The following is a 24,474-nucleotide window of genomic DNA, read 5'->3' as shown; positions in this document are numbered from 1 at the left end:
TGAAGGTAAGGTTGAATGAATCAAAAGAAATTTAACATGGATGTTTAAGAACTTGAAAAATGATGGATTGGAGGAGAAAAATCATAGGTTTTTGGACTAGAGATTAAAGATGAGGGCATATAAGTCATTTAGCATAGTCTAAAAGAGAAGACCAAGTCCCAGTGGTCATATCACCACTCATCAGCTAGAAATCAGAAGGGTTATCTCAAATATTTACGAAAGGGCCAGGCTATTTGCACCCGCCATTTGTGCTCACTGCACCCACTGATCTACCTTGTGTCACTGAAACCACGTTTTGCGAGTTTAATCTCAGAAATGGATGCAACGATGTTTGTGCTAACCTGCGCTCCTCCCCCACCACCACCCCCCATGTCAACCCTCATAAGGACCCAAACCACTCCAAGTTCAATCTCTTTCAAACCCAAATCACCATCAGGCGCAGGTTAGTGTCCCTCCCCCACTCAAGCTTTTCTAGTTTAATTTTCTCAGACATCCAATATTTATTTTTTGAATATTATTTACAGTTATTCGGAAGTGCAAGAACCAAGCGGAACAAGACTTGGACGGGCTCCCTCCAGAGTATTACGACGATGTATTAAGCCTTTTTTTTCTTCATTTATTTATTTATTTTTCTTGCTGATTGGAATTGTTTAATATAAATGATTATTCTTCGTTTTAACAATGATTTGTTGAAAGGGCTCGTCCATTTCGTGATTTGGTTTAATGGGTCGGTCCTAATTTTGATTAATTGTTCGAGTTGCTTTGTTCAAGAATGCGTTTTACGAATTACGCCTCAGTTCTTCTTCTTTTTTTTTTTTTTTTGCTAAGAAAGCGATATTAGTGCTTAGTAATTAGTTGGTGAAGGTGGGTTTTGAAACCATATCATGTTTATCAACATTCACAGACTTTAACCAACTTAGTAAACTGACACCTTTTTTGTGGCATTTATTCGAACATGTTGCATCAATTATGAAGTAGGTGTTTTGGTTTGACGTTCTCGTTCGCCTGAGTAATGGAATTTAGTGAATTGCGTTCATTGGTTTTGTTGTGAATCATAATTCATTCTTTGAGATATTCTATAGCAATTCACTATTAATGTATTGGAAAGGCCACTATGCTTTATTTTTTCATTTGTGTGATATTTATATAAAGACACTCCTCTAGATTATTCAACCCAATTTTTTTATTTAAACATTAAATGAGAAAATCATTATTAGTCCGTGTGGTGTAATGGACTCACCAAGGTAAATCTTCCATAGTGTAGGGCAGGTTATGAGTTGATAGTTACTTATTACAAAAAATGAATCAGTTCGATAGTTTTCTGAATTTGCTCTAAGTATTCTCAATCCATCTTTAGAACGAAGATCATATTTGTAGCATGAAACATAATTTAATCTAAAATCTTGTTTTGTCAATTACAGGGTAACCCTTGTCATGTTTAATTGTAAGTGTAATTTGTTTTTCTCTACTGCCTATTTGGAAAGTCGGCAATTAATTTTGATAAGGTTAGGAATGGCAAGCACGCCAACGAGAAAAAACCAAGGAGTTGCATCGAAGGCGTCAAGAGGAGGATGAAGAAGAGAATAGAAAGATTGAAGAGTATCGCGAAATTGGTACAAGGTTGAAAGGGTACCCTGAGGAAGATGTTCGGAAAGCAAGGAGATTGGTCTCAAGCTTTATCAAATCTGCTGAAGAAATCGAAGAGGTAACTTTATATTAGTATTACATCTTCTTAAATGGGTGTTTTGCCTCCCACTATGATGGTTTCAATTTTTCAGTTATTAATTTGTTTCAGATAGTAATGAATGTTGTTTTCTTTTGTATATGTAGAAAATCGAGGAGTCTGCAGAGAAAGGTGAACTCACTGAGCTTGTTTTGATGGTCATATGGAATCGCCTTGATCTTGCTCGACATGATGTACGTTTGAGTTTCTTCACTCTTTTTTTTTTTTTTTTTTGAATTTAGAATATCGTATAGGTTGGTACATCTAATAATTTTTCCGATGCCCATTATGTTGAGCATCAGTGAATTGCTAGTTTTCTTCATGACAAAGATATGGCTTTGTTATTTTGATATTGTAGTGTCCGTGATTGATAGTCTTCATGTGTATGTTTCCAACTGACTAAAAGGAAATTATGAAGGTTGCCTTCTCTTGTTCTATGAAGATGGATGGAAAAAAAAATGTTTGAATTTTGAATTGCTGAAATCTCTTACTTACTGATCTTATCTGGAATTCTGTTGCAAACAATGATTTCTTAGAGATTAAACTCTATCAATTATACGCAGATCTTTGTGAAACCAAAATCTTTTATGCATTCCAAAATATTCCTATTTTGTTGTCTTTCAATGTATTATTCATGGTGGGTATATCTGCTAAATTTGATTATTAAAGAGTAGATACTTTACGCACATGCTTTCCTTTTACTAACTCCATTGTGATAATAAATTTGGTAGCATTTCTTGAAATTGGCTTTCACATAGTGTTCTAAGTTATTGCCAACACTATTTTTCAGGATGAGAAGGATGCCATTAGAAGTCTTGACCTCTTATACAGAAGGGTCGAGGTACATATCTTTCCTTGTACTTATTATTGTATCTTAAGATTGCTAAGTCAAGAAAGTGTTCTATATAATGGATTCCCCTATTTTCTTAAACGCGTTAGGGACCTCTTGGATGCATCCCAAATTGCAGTTCTTGCAATTATTAACATGACCCTACATGCATTCTTGGTTTCAATGTGTTTGGATGTAGCTTCTATGTGCCCTGAAATTTGCACCATCTGCTAAAATATCCCAAACGATGTTGCCAGCTTGTCAATTGGTCTTTTTCTTAATCTATAGCCACTTTAGGACCTGTTTGAATGGGCCCCAAATGTCTCCATGTTAATTACTTCATTTTCCATGTAATCCATAGTTTTCCCCCCTTTTTTCCCTTCTTTATCTTTTCTGTTGGAATATCACAATTTCTGGTCTTGTTTGACATTTTAGACCGAGATTTTGAAGCGGGAAGCTACTCCTGCTATGAAACTGCTCAACGAACTTTTGAATATACATGATGGATTTGATGACGAAGGATGGCTGAAGCAATGCAGAAAGCACATGGTTGATACCTTCCCACGCGAGGATCCTTTCAGTGTACTCGTTCCAGCAGGTTTTGACATTGATACGGTATGTTGTACGTGAGTATATTTCTGGGTTTTTAGTCCAATTTTTCTCTTGGTGTATATAGTGTTGGATAATCAGGCTGTAGTGGGGGCTGTAGTGCTCTCTTTATTTCTTTCTTTTTTAACTTTTCTTTCGGTTCATTTTCTTCTTTATTTGGTATTATCTATGATCAAAACTTTAAATTGCTTTGCATCAGGGATCAGCTTTGAGTTCATATATATAATAAAACATAATGGTGGGGTCCACTTGTGGGGGATAAACGTCCCATCCAGTTACAATGACCCCACTTTATTGCTTTCCTCCTACCCCTTCAACTTTATTGTCTTTATTCTCCTCCTCCTCCACGCCCTTCCCTTTTTCAATAATATCCCTCTAATGCTACTATCTTTCCTCTTTTACCCCTTCAACCCCAAAGATTTTTTTTATAATACCCCTCCAATTTTATTATTTTTCCTCTTCCCCCCCCCCCCCCCCCTCCTTAACCCCCAAAGAGGATGCCCATGCCGTAGGCACGTGTGAACTCTAGTATATATATAAATCAGCTTTGAATTCATATATGTTTGCATTAGTTGTGGATCTAGCGACTGCTGACATTTAAGAGTATGCCACTTTGTGTATGTTATTTGCGTATGATGCAATGTTAGGTTATGAGGCTAGGTAAGTGGTCAGTGCAAAATTGGAGCTGTGGGGAGTTTCTTTAGACTCCATGGGCTTTAGAATAAGCAGGGCCAAGAAAGTATGTAGGGTGCAACCTTTGTAAATGGCACACACAAAAACGAAGCCACTTAAAATTGATGACCAGAAAGTACCCCAAACGACCATTTTTATTACTTTGGTTCTACTGTCCATAGAATAGAGATGGGAGGAAGAAGTGAATGTGTTCTCCTAGAATGTTATGTGGCCAATGCATGCCAATAAAAATAAAAGAATTTTTTTAATATAAGATGACAATAAGACTAGCTATAGTTTATATATTTTTTTGTGTGGAAATTAAGGCTTTGATAATTATGATGATAATGACAACAATGGTAACTGATGACCAAAACTTTAAACAGGTGGGAAGTGTTCTAAAGCATTTGTGTTCTCTAATTTTCATATATAATTATTCTCTTTCTGTCAGCATCAAGGCCAATTGAGACCGCCACTGGAGACCGATGACATATTATTGAGGGTAGACTTTGTCAGAGAAGTTGATGCATTGCTACAAGAGGTTCGGTCTGAACAGAGTACAGCGAAAACTGCACAAGGGCTTGATCCTGAATCCGTTGCAACTAGGTTAAAGCAACATGAGAAGGAAAGGACTATACGCCAAGTAGAAGCTCTGCTAGATTTGGCAGCAAGTTTGAAATGGTAATGGTGCTGTGATCTATCGTAATTGGCAACCCTATTTCTTCTACCCGTTCCACTGAAGTCAACAAAGAATACAACGATAAATTGCCAGTGCCGCTTCAAGTATTTTATCTCGAGTATACAGATCTTGGGTTAGTTCTTGTTTGGTTGTTCTTGATTTTATTTGAACGCCGGAAAAAATATGTGGCTGTTGGTTCTTACTAATGGATGTGAGATGAGCTAGTGTTGGACTTGTACTTGACGAGTTCTGTTTTTTTAATTAGTCTCGTGAAATGATTAAATATTTATAGTGCTTGAGGCAGGAGTGGATTTCTCATGAATTGGTTTAATTATAGTTCTAAGTTTTGGGGGAATTTAGATTGAAACTCTACTTGCTGTGTTCCTTCTTGATTAGATATCCATATTTGATCTATCAATTCTAAATTGCCTGATATTGTGCTGGTCCAACTTGTAAGAAGTATGCCCAAATACAAGATAGTAAGCAAAAAATCTGATGGAAGAACTACTTATATAACCAACTAATTATCTGGACTTCAGTTTCCTTATTTGATTTTATTGTAAAATTTGGAATAATTTTATTCTAGATGACATCCCACTTTTTTTATCTTTTCAAGAAGGCGTTCAAGGTAACTGTATGGTATATGCCAACGTTCTCCAGCAGCCGCTTAGGCCATATACACAACGTACATGCAGGCGAGGCAAAACAATCTACAAGTGCCACACAGGAATTGTCCTCGAACCAAAAACTAATATGGCAAGCAACTATTTGATGTTTTACATTATTCTGATCAGTACCAATGAACAAATGAATGGTTCCATGAATCTGTTTTATCATTCTGGTCCTTGGCACCAATCATTATGGGGGCAATTATTGAAAAAAAAAAAAAAAAAAAACTAGAAATTTCCCTAGCTGAGACAAAGAATGGCTCTATTCAATACTTGTTTTTTTAGGGACTAGCATAATTTTACTCCAAAAAGTCTGCACAAATGTGTTTCCCTATACCCAACGCACAAAGAAGAATAAGATCAAAACTTAAAATAATGGATAGCATGCCAAATCTACATTCCATAAAACATAAACCAGAGTGGAGTGAAATGAAAGCTTGATCTTATCCAGTTGTCTTTCAAATTTAACTTTGATAGACACACTTTATTGAAAGGAATTACATATGGGTAACATTTCCCCAACAGACAAGAAAATCCCTACTTACGATACTTTACAGATTATTTTTAAAGTAGGGTTTCAGCCAATTGGAGACTCTTGGCTTCAAATAGTGCACAACTGTGAGACTTCATTTCATAAGCAACCAATCCTTCCATCTCTTCAATGACGGGATTACCATCTATCAAGAAAAATGCAGGGAATGGGAGAGCTGTGTCAATTAAACGGAACCATTCCATCCCTTCTGAAGGCGGAGGTAGAATAACACTTTCTGAATGGTCACCAGCATTGAAGGCAATAAACAAGTCACCCCATTTCCGAGAAGATTCCGAACTTGATTCAACTTCGTCTCTGTCAACCTTCAATGTCACAGCCAGAAATTTGCTTGATGGGTCTTCCCATTTTGGTTGAGTTTGGTCACTCCCATGCCACTCTATATTGTCTTCCAACATGAAGTTTCTCTTCCGGAGAACATCACTTCTCCTGACTCTAAGAGAATTCAAAAATGCGATAAACTGTGTCATTTGAGCACCAAAACCGGTTCTTAGAGCATCCCAATCAAATGATTTTCTGTCACCGTATGATGGCAATCCACACGAAGATTGGCCACACTCGTCTCCCATATTAAGAACAGGAACACCCAATGAAATGTACAAGATGAATAGAAAATTGCGGACTTGTTTAAGTCGTCTTTCAAGGACAACATTCTTATTGGTTCGACCTTCTTCGCCACAGTTCCAACTTAGTTGTGAAGAGAGTTCGCTGCCACTGAAGCTGACCAAATCAACAAGGGGTAGTCCAAAGTTACTTGCAATAAAATTAAAAGAGAATGCAGGACCTCGCCCATCCAAGAAAATGTCCCCGCTCCCACAAATCCGTGTTGCAAGGTTACTTAGAAGACCCTCACCTCTCAAAAAGTTTCTTATGTCATGACAAAATTTTGTACTCATTTCAGCCCATCTCTTCCAATGAGGAAAATGGATTTCCTTGGGAAACGTATCGTATGGGTCCCAGCAGTCGGCAATGATCTTAGTCTTAGAGAGTACAGGATCAAATGCAATTGCCTCAACCAAAGGGGGCCGATAAAGGTACTCACCATTCGACCCTTTTAAAAGGGATGAAGAGTTAATAAAACAGAACCCATCAATGTGAAACTCAGTCACCCAATATCGAAGACTATCCAGAACCAACTGTTGGACAACGGGATTATTGCAGTTCAACGTACTTCTGGCTTGTGACTTCACACCTTTGTCAGAAACATAATATGATGAGTTATCGATTCCTTGTAAACTTATCGTTTGAGAGGCTGAATCTCCATCTTCTGAAGTATGTGTGAAAACAACTTCTAATAAAACCTCAATATCGTTGGCATGCAAAGTTTTAACCATCTCTTTCATAGAATTAATAGAAGAAACACCATCACAAGTGGGTCCATATATGTTCGCAGGTGAAAAGAAATGGAATGGAAAATAGGGTCCTTTTTGTTCATCGAAAGAGAATATCGGCTCTAACAAGATGGCATTCACACCAAGAGTTTTAAAATGATGCAATTTCTCAATCAAACCAGGAAAGGTCCCCGCAACATCAGTCGGTAGCTGACTAGACTTGTCCTTAGTAAAACGCTCCACATTTAATCGATAAACCACCAAGTTCTCCATAGGTAGGCAAGGACGTGCTTCACCACTCCAATCGAAAGTGGGCACCTTTGACAAGGACCCAAAATACTTTGCAAGTGGAACAGACCCGGGATGATCAGGAAGAAAACTTGTGAGAATCTTTGCGTATGGGTCCAAAACGACATCACCTGCCTGAAATTTCTCTCCTTTGCATCGATAAGCATAGATCACATAGGGCTCAATGCTTTCCATTGAGACATGCCAAACATCACCCGTTCGATTAATGTATGGATCTAAATCAATCTCTAATGAGGGTTCATCCGCCATCTCATCATACAAGCACAATATTACGCTTTCTGCATTCCTTGAAAATAAGGCAAAATTCACTGACCCATCATCGGAATATGAGATGCCCAAAGGAGCAGGATACCCTGAATTGATTCCTACAGGTACACAAAAATCCACATGTCTATGACTTCTTATCTCTAAGTTACTCGTAGCAGCATCAGACACAGAGTGCAGCAGAAATGAGAGATAAAATGGGGCCTGATTTAAGTCAAATTCCATCTTTAATGCAAGCCTGCCTAGAGATTTTTGCATGAATTGGGTTTGAGTAGTATTGGATCGGGTACCCGGAACTGAACTTTGAGGGTCGAGGGGCATCAAAGATGACGAATCGGATCTAAACATGCCCCAACTAAGAACTAACTCGTCAGTGTCGCTCCATTGGGATAAAGATGAAACTTCAATATACACCACATATTTCATATTTTTTCTTCCAATATATACCTTCACTTGACCACCTATTTCTGTCCTAAATAAATAAGATGATGCATTTTCTAGCTCTTCAACTTCAGTACTTGTATACAATTCTTGACCAACTTGATAAGCTGACCTTTGTGTTGAAGCAAAGACTTTAAAAACCTGATCCCGGTGTGCATTCCTCGTTACGCCTTGTGAACATTGTTTATAAACTCGGTTTCTGCCTAACATATCTATTTGGGTGTGGATTTCTTTATTTGGATCATAAAAACAGGCGGAAGTTGTTGGCTTTGTCAATTTGACTGAGCTTATCGTAAGAGATGGTGGAAGAGTTGCCATCGAGCTTTGGAGAAGGAAATAAATTCAGAATGCAAAAACAAGATAAACCCTTTGGAGGAGATTTGCCTACTGAGATTGCAGTGCACTCTGTTAAATATCAGAAGAATCAAGTAATTGAATGAGTAACTATATAATAACAAATGCAATTACAAGATACAACCATTTGGCCTATTAATGGTAGAGAAAATAACTATCGTATGTTAATAAGGGATCTTAGAATACAAAAGAAGGCCAGGCAATCTTGCAATCATGTTCCTTCGAACACTACTCTATGGGACCAAAGTCAATCATCATAGATATTTCAATGAAGGATACATGAAATTTCAAATTGCAGGCAGACTACATTAACTATCACACAATTGCCGCTATAACTTTCAGGTAGTTTAGGGGTTCTCTCCCTTAATGAGGGGGAAAAAGGCCAATAATGTCACCGTGGTTGCTGGCCAATAATGGGTTTATGAGAGAAAGCAATTTCTCAATAGATTGGCTTGGAAAAAGGAAAAATTATCAAAATATTTAATGGAATATGGATCTGAGAAATAAGGTCGAAGACACACATAAAGGATAAAAGCAACAATTCATAGAGAAGAAAACCGTAGTTACTCTTCATGTAGAAACCTGAAACCAATCAACAAACAAATGTCCCTGATAAACACTCCACAGATCAAGAGAAGTAAATTAATTAAGAAGACCAACTCGAATCAAAGTACTAGTAGAGTGCTAAAGGATAATTTGCATGAGGTCACCATCATTATCATTATGATCATCATCATCATCAAAGCCTTGTTCATTTAAAATAAATCAGGAAGCAAACAAAACCAACTCTTCCGGAATATCCCAAAACCATTTAAAATAAAACAAATCTAGTTGGGAAAAAAAATCTAAGACTGGTATGACCCATCACTCTAATGAGATTTACAATGTGTAAAATCTTAAATTTCAAAAACTCGAATGAGAGGAGATGACGGGTGCCCAAAAAATGTATTTTTTTTTTTTTTTTCTTTTCACGGAACCGACATCATCATCAACTTCTTTGAAGCCAAAACCCCAACTCAATTAAGAGAGAAAAACTAAAAGCAATGTTAATGATCCAATTCACTTGGAATTTTCTCCATAATAATTGTGATAGTTAAATTGAAAAATATAAACATTATAAAAAGGCCCATCAACATTTAAAATGAAAAAAAAATACCCAGATGAAAGAAAACGAAAAATAGTTGGAAAACATATGAAACAAAACAAATCCTTTGAGAGAACCAAGAGGGGTGTGAAGGATCCTACTCAAAGTGGGAAGTTCTCTCTGTAAGAAGGCACCATAAACATTCAAATTGGAAAAGAAAAATCCAGATTGTAAAAAAAAGAAAGGAAATTGATGAAAAAAAAATATTTTTTTCCTTCCACTAGCATCAATTACCAAAGAATAAAGCTTAAATCCCAAAACAAAGAAAAATAAACCCATTTGATAAAATCCAAGGAGGGTGTAAAGGATCTAACTCAAATGAGATTTTTTTTTCTTTTAATGCCCACCAAAATAGAATACCCAGATGAGAAAAAGAGAATATTAGTTTCTTAAAAAAAATTAATAATAATTCCACAAGAGTCACAAAACACAAATAATCACAGTCTTGATGTCCAATTAAGAAAATCTTAAGAGGGTGTAAGGTTCCAACCAAGAAAACATAGAGAATTGGTGCTTAAAAAAAAAAAAAAACACGTTTTTATTCTACAAGAGTTAGTAGACTATAAAGAAAACCAAGACTAAATGAACAAACTTAATAAAATCTTAAAAGGGATTTGAAGGATCAAACAACCCACATTAGATTTTCTCCATGAGGGGATCAGCAACTTCTCTGAGAATCCCCATAGTAATTAGTGAAAGATACTAATTTTTTTTTTTTCAAAAAAAAGATACCAAACTGACGAACTCAAGCACTGAAGCACCACATCCTCTCTCTCTCTCTCTCTCTCTGTCGAGTAGATCACACAATAATGATCTAGTACTTCTTTTCCATTGGAACTCCATGATCCGATTCATCTTAACCGTTCAATCTTGTCCCCTATTAGCTTATTTACCATTTAAAGCAACCCATCTACCAATCAATCTCAATCTCTCTCTCTCTCTCTTCGTGACCACACCACACAAGCCTCAATCAGAGAAGAGAAGATTGGATTTAGATTGGGATCGGGTAGAATGATGATGTCATGTGGCTGCTAAAGTACAACGAGCTCTTCCTTTTAAAACGAACCCCACCTTCTTAAATGCCACCTGTCACACTCTCTTACAGGCCCACTGATACACATGTCAAGACTCATCCAATAGGGAATATATGTACTCAAAATTTTTCTAAGAGTATATATTTTTGTATATCTCAAATTACTTTTAGCTTTTTCTGAAGACAAACGTGGTGAAGAAAAATTGAGAGAAGAGAATAGAATAGAAGAGAAACTCAATTTTTCTCCCTTCATATTTGGAATGATAGGAGAGAACTTGGGACAATTTTAAAATTTTAAACTATCTTCAAATAGATTTAAGGGTAGAGTAGGCATTATAAAATATTTAAAAATTCTCTCTTCTCTCCACTTTGGAGAGAAAGAAATTTTTTTTTTTTCTCTCCTCTTCTCTCCAATTCTTTTCTCTTCACTTCTAATTTAACAATCCAAACATGAGTAATGAAGATAAACTTATTTATTTTCTCCTCTTCATTTCTCTCAATCCAAACATAACCTTAAAGAATGTTACGAAAAATCCTAAAAGGTAGCTCAATGACAATTTCATATCCAATAAGCGATAAGAGTCCATAAGAGTCCGTAGGTTGTGTTCAATACCCAATATGAATAATATTTCCTTCGTTGCACATGCCCAAGGGAGGGATCCATATGCCTTGGCTCCAACCCTAACTCATCCGCCCCCCTAATGGGACATAAGTCCGGAAACCCCCATTATCAAAAAAAAAAAAAATTTGTTACTTAAAATACAAACTATTAATTTTGAAGACTGAAAATTCATAAGAGGTTCAGTCCCATTAAGTTGGAGTGAGTTAAACTTCATAAAGTAGCAAAATATTTCTGCATGTTATAATATTATCTGATGATAATAAGGTTGTAGTGGACCCGGTTATGACAATAATGGAATGGGCATCTCTCTCTTATCAATAAGCACCATTGTCGGGGCTGGGGTTGGTGTTGGCGAAAGAACAACGGTGGAGGTTCCACACCAACAAAAAGACAAATATATAAAAGAAATAAAAAACAAAAATTGGTTTGAAACTTATTCCTTTATTCTCATTTTAAGATGTCGACTGAGATGACTTGGTACCTGGTATTTGAGGAAATTGTGAAAGATAGTCAATTTTAATGGTCCACCACATTCATTCCTCTGATATATTTTGAAAATATATATTAGTAGATTAATAACAATTCGCGGAATCAATTGTGTTTTCTTTATTACAAATCTACCTTATTATAAGAAAAAATATAATTATACTAATTATTTAAATGAAGTTAAATCAGTTTTTTTTTTTTTTTTATTATTATTGGAGAAAAGATGAAATTTACAAAAGGTAGACAAAAGAATGGTGAGTACTTAGGATCAGCCAAAGTGCCAAACAGTATGAATCTTGCAACCCATCATTTAAATGGCTCCACCTTAATTACAGTTTTAATTGGGTATCCCCTTGGATCAATGAATTTAGGTGTGGGACCAATCAAAGCAGATGATCACATTGTGGTTTGATCAATCAAGAGTCTCCTTTAACTTCTCAAAACTAAGGCCTGTCAAGCTTTGATTCAATTTAGTAAAAATGTTAATAAATAATGTAGGCTAAGTTGGCCATGACTTACGAGCGTTGTAAAACATGGTAGTTTGGGCATGAACATCCTTTTCTCCCAAATAATGCAGAATTGATATCAAAACCACAAGAATCAACATAAAAACAAAGAAGAATCTTTGGTAGAAAAGTGTGATACGAGGGAAAATAATTGTCAAATCTTACACTTCGGCATCAGAACCGAGTTCAGAACCAAATTTACTTTGACTAGCCGTACTTTTTTGAGAATTCCTCTTGGTTGGCACGAGCGGGTTGTTTTCTTCCTCATCAATGGTTAACGGTCCCTTAAATTCTTCATCTTTGAAGACAGGGTGTATGTAGGCATCCTGAAGGTAGCTTTTCAAATTCAAGGTTGGCTCGGTAGCCCGCTCCAATGTATCCTTCACCATTGCATTCTGAAGCACATTTCAGATGAAACCATTGGAAACACACACACACATAATATAAAACCAACAATGCCACAGAACCTGTAAGACTACCTATTGATTGAAAACAGGCATCTAAAGGTACAACCGCATCAATCACTAACCTGTAATGGGAATTTCACAAATGCTGCTTCGAAGCGACCCTTGCAGACACTATGGAACCAAATGGTCAACACAGGAAGTGCGATAAGAAACGGTGTTGACTGCTTAGCATCTTTTGTACTCATCAGTCCCATCAGTAGCAGTTGTGATATTATCATCGCAGTAATTACACGTCGATGCACATCTGGCCAGAATGCTGCCCCACTCTCGTATTTTTGGACATATACATTGATTATCTTGCAACAAGAAACATACAAATTTAGGCAAAGATATATAATACGTATAATTTCAAGTACTAAACCTTAGGCAAGTGTCAAATTGTATTATCTTCGGTAAAAAATGACTCATCCTTCATATCTCAAATTCCCATCACAGGACGTTTTTCTCAAAACTCAAAAAAAAATTTAAATTAAATTTAAAATCGACAATGAGCTCTATGGGCAACATACCTGATGACGAAAAACCAAATAAGAGAAACCAAAGAAGACAATAATGAAAGGGAGAAGGATGGGTGTGACCACAGAATAGGCAAGTCCAAGCAAGAAATATAATTGTATTCGTGGTTCAGAAGAAGCAAAATCCATGCTCCCAGGATCCATAGCTCGCTCCCTGTCTTGGTCTGTCTTAACTAAGAATGTATTCTTTAGGTGGAACATAACCAATGGGACCAATCTAAGAATCTCCCCAGCAATTCCAGCCCAACCATCAACCATTATATAGGTAATAAAGAAAGTGGCTTTCATTGGTATAGATACACCAACTGTTATTGGAATCCTGCCAAAGAACCATAACCTCCTATCATAAGGATATAAAAACTAGGCGTGTGAAACTATTACTATGAGACATAAACATGGTTTTAAAACTCGTTTTGACATCTCGTCTCGTCCATGAACAAGACTGAATCATTTCAGATGAGTTTTCCGATATGTTTGAGTCCTCTCGCTCAACAATGACAAAAATAAACCGTGGTTTTAAATCTCGCCCGATATGTTTGACTTGTCTATCCATTTTGTTGGTGGAATATACCGAGACTTATCAGACAAGCCGTCTCGGTCTCAGACGAGATTTAAAACCATGGATGTAAATGATTTGTAAACCCCTAGCCCAAAAATTGTAGATATTAATAATCATCAAAAAAATGCTATAACAGAGATCAGGAAAACTATCACACCATATGTAATATAAACCTTATTTTGCACATATGATACATAATATAAGTAACTTACTGAGTTGCCGACTGATTCATAAACTTATGGAGCTGTTGAAATGCTGTTCCTGTGATTATGCTCCCCAGAAATACATTGACAAGTATGAATAGATAATACTTCCCAGCAGATCTCCTCTCTAAAGAAGACAGTGATGTGTAACCTTCAATTTTGGACATAGTCATGAGAATTGTTGGAAGAATAATGAGGAATATCTTTAATGCAATCCCTGGAAGAAAACCTTGAATGACTGATTTGATATCATTCCTGTAATAGCATGTTGGACAATTATAAGATTGATCTCTTTATTCATACCCAACACAACAAGAGTTAAAAATGCACTACCAAGTAAAAGATTAAAGAACTTGATATGATATAGAAGCAGTATTGTAGGTAATTAAAACTAAGTCCTTAGTCATGGAGATAGTATTAAGATTCCACATATGTCCAAGAAATGTTTTCAGTTCCACAAGATTTGACATGAAATTTAACCTATAGTTTTTTTTTTATATATTTCGGTGAAAACCATTATTCATTTCACAAAATATTTTGATGGAACTATTTTGAGTATTTTTTTTCTAAAAATAATGGTAAATCACCATGTAGTCACTAATTAGTTGAAATGAACTATGATTTGTGAAGTATATATATTTCTTCTTATTTTGATGTATTCTAAGTGCATTAGCACATCCATATATTATGCACAAACAATCGTCCATGTTCTAATCAGTTAGATACATAATTTATTAATACATAGGCATGCATTCATATTCTAAACCTTCATCAAGTCATCAACCTTCCAGGAGAGAGAAGTTTCTTTGGTCCTTGTACAAGGGAAAAAGGGTTTCTTTGTCCTTATGATAGAAAATCGTATATTTGGTATAGTATTATGATAAATCCATACAGGAGGAAAAAAGGCTCTTTTATCCTTATTAGGGCTTAAAATGGATCGGATTTTATCCAAAATCCAAGTGATCTGAATCCGATTTTTGCGGGTTTGGTACTTTCAAGTATATCCGAAAATATGGGTCGGATATGGGTTTATCCCTTGACACAATTTGCATGCAGATCCATCCCTATATCTGAACGATATACTACTTTGTATGTTATATTTTTATACCTTTTATCAACCAACAAGTGTTTGGTGTAGCAGTCAAGGCTGTTATTCAAAAAGGGAGAGGTCTTGAGTTCAAGTCACATTTTGCCACACCTTTAGCAATTTTCCTTTAAATGGTTCGAAATTATTTGACCCGACTAACCCGAATCAATTAATTTGGTCAGATCGGATCCAGCTATGAGTTTAATGAAAGCAAAAAGGTTCGGATATGGTTTGAGCTAGTAGGATCCGAATCAGATTCAGATCTAGACCCGGATATGGATATATGCATATCCGGTCCCGAACTCGACCCGTTTTAAGCCCTAGTCCTTATACTAGGCATGGTATATTTAATAACATGGTATTATGAGAACTCATATGCATATTTAACCATTTTAAATGCATGGTACTTAAAGCTTAAAAAACCAAGAAAAAGGGCAAAAAACAATAATGGAAAACAATATCAATTAAATAAAGAGTGCACTTACTTTTCTATTAATGGCTTTAAGAAAGGCACGACCTTCTCGATATCCTCAATGTTAGCTATGGATTGAACAAATGCAATGGGGATCATAAAGAAAAATGTAAGAAAAAAAAGTGCAACAGCCATGATCAATCTTCGTATGGTCAGTTCAACAAATGGAATAGCGAGGTTAGCCCAATAGACATCACGAGGCTCAGGAGCCCACTCTGTCAACCACACCGTTGGATTACTTGATTGTTGAGTTTGAGCACAAACAGCTGTCCCCCATCGGGTCTTGAATGAAACAAATGCTGCGGGCATTATAGCCTTAGGATCACTTATAATCCTTTCCCTTTCTATAGCTTCCTGGACAAAAGATGATATAGCATTACAACAAGAGAATGGAGAACTACTAACGGGTGGATCAGCTGGAAAAAGACATAATTCATTACATAGTCTATAAAGCAAAGGCCCTTTGGGTAGGAAGTACTGCATTGTAGATTATTTAACCTGGGTACTTAGTTAAATGTTATCATGTTTCATAACATCTGCAACATAAAAGAAAAGCAAAATAAAAACATATGTCCGCGTTCTCTACAGTATTCTGGAATAATAATTTATCATGAATGAATTAGAAGATTAAACTTCACAATTATGGAGCCACCTTTGCATACAAGTTGGAAGAATATATATATGAAACATCAAACTACGTGCATCTTCAATAGAAACACACAGCCTAAAAAAGTTACAACTATTTCAAGTATGTAAACAGATGCAAGAAAAAATGTGAGAAATGGAAGCGAGAAAAAGAAAGAAAGCACGAAAAAAAAAAAAGTTTCTATGACTGCAGACCAATTGAGGTAGTTATGACAGGATACCAATTTCTAGGAATGAACAAAACCTAACAAAATATTTTTAAAATGAGATAATTAGAATTAAAACTACTCACAATAAGAAAACATTAATGCAGGAAAAAAGGCACCCCCTTGTTAAGGGTAAAACCAACTAACAAAAGCCATCCAAGAAAATGAAGCTTAATTTAAATATAAAACCTACAACTTAGAATAATAGTAACTGAGACTTTACAAATGAAACAGGGGATACATCTAAACAATTCCTTTGAGAATGACTCGGTTTATATTAGTCACCCCCTACGATCAAAGCATGCACTTTAAGATGAACTTACGTACTCCCTTTTCTAATATTTCTAAAAGATGCTATGATATTTTAATTTTTTTTTATAATCATTATCAACTAATTTCTTTTTATAAGTAATCAAGCAACCAATAAAATAATAACAATAACAATAATAATCATAATAATAACAAAGACAACAAAATAAGCTTGGAAAGAAACAGGTACTAAAATGACAAAATCATGGAAGGAGAAAATAGAAAAATACAACTTAGAAGTGTTCACATAATATTGATACTTACTTCTTTAGATAACTTTTCAATCTCAGTAGTATAGTACTCAATTGCATCCACAGTTTCCCCACAAAGGCCCCAGAAACCTGTCTATATGTAAGATTACATGTATGAGATGCTGAACTGGTGACTTAAATAATAATTTTATTGAAAGATATTCATCTTATGAGCAGACAAAACAAGATCCAAAAAAGAAGAATGAAGAAAGGCACTAGTAAAAAACTTATCATGCAAAGAAAAGTACCTTTGTAGTTGGCTTTTTGTCTGGATTCCTCTCATGTTTAATTTGGTAATAGTTAAGCCGATTTTGAAGACCTTTCTTTTTCTCCACCAATTTTGCAAGATCATTTGCATTGTATACAACCTAAAAGGGCAAACAGTACAAATTATCTGCAGCATATGATTTAGATTTTAGATTTTAGAATATATGTATAAAGTATATTAACCCCAATATAATGTAAAATTTATAAAGATACAAATTTTTAGCTTCAGAAATTGGATGAAAAAAAAATTACAAGGAAAGAAATAATCATGCACCTCCCCCTCTTTGTACATCATGGTCACAATGCAGCTTCTAACCAGTCCCAACTAATAGTAGATAGAAAGGTTTAAAATCTTGTCTCAAGGCAATATCTCAATTAGAAGAAAAAAACAAGACCGTCTCGACCGAGACATTCCGAGACAATCAGAAACATTCAGAGTTTCTCAATCAATATCATTATGCTTTCAGCCAAAACATTCAGGGGTGGTACAGAAATTTAAACCATGGTAAAGATATATTTCACAGAAATACTAACCTGATGTGTGAGATAATGATCTGGATGATTTACACAGAAGAAATGTTCAACGTGCTCACTAACAGACTCGTCAGGATCCGGAGGAACGTTTCTCACAAGAACCTGTGAAAGACTTTAGAATCAACGTGGGAGCAAGTTCAACTAGGATTGCACAATGAAGTGTACTAAAAATTCCAAAAATAAACTCCACCTCATATTAAATAAGAATTTGCTTCATTTTCTTATGGAAATCATGTTCTTCGAATCTTTACTTCAAAATAAATGATAATTGGCAATTATATGTTCACTGGCATATTTAATAGCTAAACTCAAACCTAGGTAACAAAAGAAACACCATTTTATAATAAAAAATCAAATATAGTAAAATAGAAGCAACGGGCCACCATAAATCCTAGATAGCTGTCGAAAAGCTTACAATTATACAGAAACCTTTCTGGGATAGGTAAGCCTGTTTTTTATCAGTAACTCAGTGATGGACGGAAATGAACCAGGTCTATTGTATCACCCATAGACTTTACCAACTAACCCAGCTTTCACAACTAGAGGAGTACCGATTTGAGGCTGTGTTTATTAGTCCAAAATGGCAAAAGTACTATTTAATATTATTCCACATGAAGAGGCAAAATAATCCGTATAAGATCTTGGTACTAAGAAGTAAGAAATTTAACGCATGATACCTCATAAATCATAAGTAATCAATATTAACTTATCAGGAAATCCTAATATTTTCATTTCATATTCAATCACATTTTTCAAACACATTCACCTATCTCAGTTATTTCAGAGCTAGAAAGAAAGTTACATATGTGTTGCAGTACAACATCCCGCATTAATATTTCAGGTCATTCAATGATATGCACTTTCAGAATAGTCGAGCAGTTAAGTGACCAGCAATTATTTTTAACAGAATTGAGCATAACAAATTAGGAAAATAATATGTAAAAACTTCTTATAGAGTTTTGAAATAAAAAAGATGTGATGATAATGCTTATAAACAACAAACATAAATGGACTGACATACTATCTTGCAAACAAAATGAAATTGAAGTCCAGGAATTTCAAAATGTGCTCACTGTAAATTGATCTGGACGACGATTTTCAGATGCAAGAAATTGCAGCCTCATACAAGCTATTCTCTTATACTCAATGTACAGCACATAGAACGTCCAAAATGTAAAGGCATAAGCTGCCAGTAAGTGAGCCCAAAACCTGGAAGGGAACAAACCACTTCATACTAGAAACAAAAAACCATCATATTTATCAAATTCATCCAATCATGGTACAAAGTGAAATCAAAGCTGCATATGGTACAAGCAACAGAATCATACTTTAAATTTGAAGAAGAAGCAAACACTAGAAAAAGCTGCCATGTTCTAAATAGAACTAAGACCTTTTAGTAAAATGTAACTCAGGGATTTGATACTGTAGAACTTTTCAGGAATGATAGATGTCAAAGCCCATAAAAAAATGCAAAAAACTTCTTTTGTATCACACTTTTTAAGCGTAAAGTATACAGAAAGAATTAACCAAAGCCTGAAAAAGGCAATGAGAATAGACACTAGTGTCTAACCAACATTCCTCCATAACATTAATTGTGTTAATATCATCTGACTTCTTCGCAATTGTTACGGCATAATTTTCTCTAATGTGCATGGTATCTCAAAGTCATGTTAGGATTAGTCATTGTAACTTATTGGTTACATTTGAAGAATCATGAGACATGGTTCTCAAGCCTCTACCAACTCATGTCCCAATAAACAGACTGACTTCTTAAACTGTAACAGAACTTCTTTTACCACACTGGCTTAGTGGGATTTGTAGCTCAGCAAATATCTTAAGAAACCAATCTACTATTTTGATTTCTGAATTATTCACGACTTTATTGTAGCATAGACATAATAACCACACACGTAACAGGAGTAGTTTGGTCATTTCACCTAACATTAGGACAGGATTCGAGTATCCGACACCAAATACTTGGATTATGGATATCTTTATTAATTGATTGATTACACCTCTAATTAAGTCTTCTTCACATCTAAATTTTCATAATTGTGTAATTTATCATCTTCATTTACGCCTTAAATCAACTATTGGGGTCAACAGCATGAATTTTACTTCGCCGTTCAACTTTATCTAGATTCATAACTATCGGTCGAGGCATGCGACTTACATCTATTCTGACTGGCTCCATCTACATCATCTCCGGGCCTTCCAATCGTCCTCTAAAAGCCTTTCACTTGGACAAAAGCAATGCTGCTCATAGTTCTGTTATTGGTTCTCTTTGAACATGCCCAAACCATATAAATTGACTTAGCTTTATTCATCTCCAGTTGGTGGTTTTCCTAAATTCCCTTGAATGTACTTAATTCTAATCTCATTTCCTAGTCTTACCATTCATCCATCTCAACATTCTTGTCTCTGCTATGCTGACTCTATGAACATGTTTTTCGTTTGTCCAAGATTCAACTCCGCGAAGCATGGCTCATCTTATTGGTATCTAGCAAACAATTGTGCAATTAGTTGTTAAAACAAGAGATTGTACTAGACAAAGGTCATTTAATGCCCAAACTGTATTCTGCATCATCCCAGAAACACTAGTTGTTCAACTAATTCAACAGACCAATTTTGAAATAGTAAATTTCGAGTCTTCTTATTGAAAATATAAGAGAGTAAGTCCATCCTTCAAAGCCCATGAGAAAATCCCTATTCAGGGTTAGGCAAAGGAAAATAGTTGAAGACAACTCTCCCACCATTTGATCTATCAGAATCATATCTTTCCTTCCATTACTTATTAAAGTTCTAATCTTCTATTTAACAAATTGGAAGATAGTTTGGCAGGCATTAAACATCAGGGAGCCTGAATTTTCCTCTAGCCAACAAAGGATCACATATCATAATCCCCTGAAATTTTTGGAAAAAAAAAATAAATCATATTCAACATGATAATCATCCACCGCCATTTGCAAAAGAGATCAAATTTAAAAGATCCCAAAACCATTACTCTTCAACTGTAAAACACCTCCCTAACACCAAGGTGTATTCCTATTACTTCAGTTCCACCCAGAATTTCTTGGGCTTCTGCAGAAGGAATAATTATATCCTTTACCTGGACACATACAACAAATTGGCAGGTGGGCACTATGTCTCAAATTAATGTAACAAAGTATCCTCACAAAAATCAATGTATGATTCAAATCTTGTGCCACTAAGGTTATACCTGCAAATAATGTATCTTGGAGTTGGGGCTTGGTTTTTTAGGGTAGTGAGCCTAGCTCACATCTACTAAACTTAGCTACCACTTGAACAAGCATCGAGATCAACAATAATTTTACAAAACGGTTGCAAATAGCAAGATAACTTTCTCAGTCAAGGAAAACTAAGCATAGGTTACTTGACCAAACAAGGGAGGCTTAGAAAAAAGAAGTTGTACCATAAAAATTTGGGTGGAACCACAGCTAAGAAAGAAGCATAGATCCAAAGAAGTCAAAAATCAGTTAAAAAGGAACAATCACGAATATCTAGCAAGGCCATCATTACTTACCACAATGACAACCAATATTGTGACACTGCTAATACTCTAAATGGCACCATCTTGCACAAGAAAAATACTCTTGTAATACAAAATGTTAATGTACTGACTAGTCAGACTATTTCATAGCAAAATTAACTCTTAGAAGTATAATTCAGTCTTTAAGAGTAATTCTCCATCAGTCTTACATACAAGGGAGATGGTATTGGTGTAAGTAAACTAACATTTTCATAGAACTGAACTATGCAAAGCATGATGGATGCTACTTAATTTCAAGTGGAAACATAATTTATAACTTTAAGTAGATACTTCATGCTTATACCAATAAATAAAAATCTCAAACAAAGCTACAATTATATTATAAACTAACAAAAAATGAGAATATCACAGCCTAAAAGAGTGATAAACAGCATTAATTAGCCAAAAAAGGAAAATATATCTAACCTTTTTGATCCTGATGCAACATTGGATATTGAAAGCTTGTCAATGTCACTGAATGCTATATCCTTAGCATGCTCTAATGTTTTATTGGTACAATTAACAGGTACCAAGACAGAAAAAGCGAGTAGACAGATAGGGACGAATATTTTTAAGCTGCACATGAAAATATTCAAATTAGATGATCCATTAATAACAATGACCAAGAATCAAGAATCTGTAACAATGAGTGATATGTAGCAATATATGTACACATCAACTCTAAATACAACTGATTGATATCAACCATCTTTCTTGAAAGCATGCAAAGAAGGTACATATGAACAAGCATTTCTCAAAAAGTTGCAACTTGGGTAGTTGAATTTTAAACTTCATGTAGTTTCTTATCACTGTAATGGAAAACTTCGTCTAAAAAAGTCATAATTGGACAAAGATAATAAGCATTTTATATGAGTTAAAACTACAATATGTTTAGGAAACCCTCAACAATGAAGTAGAAAAAAAAAAAACCTATCCTGCAAACTCACCCAAGAAGGTAAATCCGAATATAAACAGCAGAATCAAGTCCTGCATGTTCAATAAGCTCAAGTTCCGGCATTCTTAATGCTGCTGGCATCCAATTCAAAAACCTAATATATGTTCTGAAGTCCAAGTTGACAAATTTGCTTACAAGTGCTCCAGAGTGTGTTGGGCTGCCTCTTATACCTTTGAGATACCATTTCGGAAAGTACACTCTATCATTGAAGGGTTGAAGCCGTAATAAAGCAAATGCCAGAAGGAATGCAACAGCAGATAGAATATTAATAGCAGCTGCAGTACCAATTTCTGAAAGGGAAGCCATTTACTTCCCCGGATATTATTTATCTCCTGAAATATTTGAGTAAAAACAACAAAGTTAGATACAACCTATAGACTTGAAAGAAAAGAACATGAAATCTATGTACCAAGAAAATTGATGTCCATCGGTGAAGGTGGGAACCACCAAAGAAGGGTGGGTGGTACCTTAATGCCAGCATCACCCATTCAAATGACGGGGTTGGGTATGGTTTCTTTGTCCTGAATCATCTAGGAAATCCTTTATTTGGGGTGGAGTATGTTGCAACCCTTGAACATCTTAGTGTGTGAACTATAGAGAAAAAACATAATTGTTTTGGACTCATTAGTGGCTGAGGTCCTCAAATCAAAGTTTGAAAATGTTAATTGGGTAATTATTTACAGAGAGATCAATAGAACATCAGGTCTTCTGGGCCATTGTATTGAAAGACGAGTTCTTCCACCCCCCTCTCTTTTTTTGTTCTAAAGGGAGGGGTTCCTTCCAAGTTCCTAGTGACCTCTTCTTGATTATGAAAGATGATAGGGGATGTAGATTATAGGGTGTAACATATTTTTTCCTTTAAGATCCCAGGCCTCAAATTCTTTAATTTTGTGCAATACATGATTGAATGCCAAAAGAAAAATGAACGAAGAGAAACCATCACCAAGTTTTCCCTTTCCAGAAAAGAAAAGGTCTTATAATTTTTTACTTATTTTTAAATTCATTGATCGCTTCTGCTAAGTTGGCCAAGTTACGACGCAAACCGCATTTTATTGTGACTTGCAATTCAAATAGGACAGTGACTTGTATAAACTCATGTGTTTTTAATGATGAATAATCTGCTTATCGGTTTTGACTCAAATCAAATACTGAAAATGAAAACTTCTTCAGCTTCTACTCAAACACACATCAAACAGTAATAAACAGAGCATGGAAACTAGCCTTCAAGTTTCGAATTTCTCACAAAACATCATAGTTACATTGGTCAATACACTACTAGTTCAATTTGTTTTATATTAGCATCCCTTAATTACTCTATAAAATCTTGAAAAACACACAATCAGCATCTTAAACCAATCGAATTCCAAGTATCCAAAAACCTATGTCCCATGTAGGACGTAAATCTAGCAATTATCATCACAACACCTTGAGGACACATTTTCACACCACCTCAAAACGCTTCCCGGTGATTTTTTTTAGCAATCTGAGTTTTTTGCCCACATTTAGTCGGCAGTAGCACATTTACATTCCTATCAAGAACTTTTTCTTCTCTGTTCTATTTTTTTCTCCTCTTCTAGGCACATTCCCTATCAAGAGCTTAGTTTATAGAAAATTGACTCTCTCTCTCTCTTGTAAATCCTAGTGGCAAATAACAGGGAATTTTCCCAAATTCTCTAAAACATGAATCCTTCATATTCTTATAAGATTAGCCTTCCTTACAACAATTTTTACCGAAATTTAAGCAAAATAAAATAAATCGGATGTTATTTATTTATTTATTTTTTAAATTCTCAACAAAACAGAAACTTCATCGAATTATTCCCCAAACTTCAGGATTTCTTCATATTCTTATATGATTAACGAAGCTAAGACCACATTTTACCGAAATTTAAGCAAAAACAGATGTTAAAAAAAAAAATTAAAAATCTCAACAACACAGAAACTTCATTGAATTATTCCTCAAACATCAATGAAACGAAAATCAATAAACATTTCTAATAAAGAAAAAAAATACCTCAAAATGCCGTTTTTCAATCAAAGAAAAGAGAATTCCTGGAGACTTATCTCCTAAAAATCCAATCCAGCCAGATAAACGAAAGATTGATTAAAATATCCTCTTTTGATTCGAGTCTTCTCGGGTTCTCTGTATTTTAATGTCTCCGTTGTGTGCGAGGGAGGCCGGCAACAAGAGCGGAACCGTTTCTATGCGCTTCGCGCGCCTCTCTCGCACGTCG

General features: G+C 35.2%; 3 protein-coding genes across 4 annotated transcripts; 1 reads left to right on the top strand and 2 right to left on the bottom strand.

The window, feature by feature from the left end:
- The first annotated feature begins 236 nt into the window (after nt 1-236).
- On the top strand, nt 237-4,815 carry PAC (pale cress protein (PAC)). Its single transcript, XM_086427580.1, has 7 exons — nt 237-442; nt 525-592; nt 1,511-1,705; nt 1,831-1,917; nt 2,514-2,564; nt 2,988-3,167; nt 4,285-4,815. Exons 1-7 carry the CDS (start codon nt 316-318, stop codon nt 4,516-4,518), a joined length of 942 nt encoding a protein of 313 aa, XP_086283706.1. The 5' UTR covers nt 237-315; the 3' UTR covers nt 4,519-4,815.
- Nucleotides 4,816-5,600: 785 nt separating this feature from the next.
- Nucleotides 5,601-10,533, bottom strand: DBE1 (debranching enzyme 1). The gene is made up of 2 exons (XM_086427579.1): nt 10,209-10,533; nt 5,601-8,480 (listed from the first exon to the last, which is right to left on the bottom strand). Exon 2 carries the CDS (start codon nt 8,391-8,393, stop codon nt 5,745-5,747), a length of 2,649 nt encoding a protein of 882 aa, XP_086283705.1. The 5' UTR covers nt 8,394-8,480; nt 10,209-10,533; the 3' UTR covers nt 5,601-5,744.
- A 1,738-nt stretch (nt 10,534-12,271) lies between these two features.
- Nucleotides 12,272-24,474, bottom strand: LOC147383260 (hyperosmolality-gated Ca2+ permeable channel 1.7-like). Of its 2 annotated transcripts, XM_086427379.1 has the most exons (13): nt 24,255-24,474; nt 22,708-22,831; nt 22,233-22,572; nt 21,712-21,861; nt 18,809-18,944; nt 17,736-17,837; nt 17,183-17,302; nt 16,948-17,028; nt 15,537-15,877; nt 13,974-14,219; nt 13,197-13,521; nt 12,750-12,983; nt 12,272-12,615 (listed from the first exon to the last, which is right to left on the bottom strand). In XM_086427379.1, exons 3-13 carry the CDS (start codon nt 22,544-22,546, stop codon nt 12,382-12,384), a joined length of 2,283 nt encoding a protein of 760 aa, XP_086283505.1. In that variant the 5' UTR covers nt 22,547-22,572; nt 22,708-22,831; nt 24,255-24,474; the 3' UTR covers nt 12,272-12,381. The 2 variants fall into 2 exon arrangements, with proteins under 2 accessions (XP_086283505.1, XP_086283504.1); XM_086427378.1 differs by lacking the exon at nt 22,708-22,831.

The sequence above is a fragment of the Akebia trifoliata genome, chromosome 16 (genome assembly GCF_017979445.1).
Source record: "Akebia trifoliata isolate Shusen 1 chromosome 16, ASM1797944v1, whole genome shotgun sequence".
NCBI classification, from domain to species: domain Eukaryota; kingdom Viridiplantae; phylum Streptophyta; class Magnoliopsida; order Ranunculales; family Lardizabalaceae; genus Akebia; species Akebia trifoliata.
Note: the sequence above shows the minus strand (reverse complement) of the source record. Positions and strands in the feature narration are given on the sequence as shown.

Coding starts and splice junctions, on each gene's coding strand:
- PAC (XM_086427580.1), top strand. CDS start 316: ATGGATGCAACGATGTTTGTGCTAACCTGCGCTCCTCCCCCACCACCA. Junction 443..524: donor CAAATCACCATCAGGCGCAG/GTTAGTGTCCCT, acceptor TATTATTTACAG/TTATTCGGAAGTGCAAGAAC. Junction 1,918..2,513: donor TTGATCTTGCTCGACATGAT/GTACGTTTGAGT, acceptor ACTATTTTTCAG/GATGAGAAGGATGCCATTAG.
- DBE1 (XM_086427579.1), bottom strand. CDS start 8,393: ATGGCAACTCTTCCACCATCTCTTACGATAAGCTCAGTCAAATTGACA.
- LOC147383260 (XM_086427379.1), bottom strand. CDS start 22,546: ATGGCTTCCCTTTCAGAAATTGGTACTGCAGCTGCTATTAATATTCTA. Junction 17,303..17,735: donor ATCATTATCTCACACATCAG/GTTAGTATTTCT, acceptor TTGCCCTTTTAG/GTTGTATACAATGCAAATGA. Junction 12,616..12,749: donor TTGTGAAATTCCCATTACAG/GTTAGTGATTGA, acceptor AATGTGCTTCAG/AATGCAATGGTGAAGGATAC.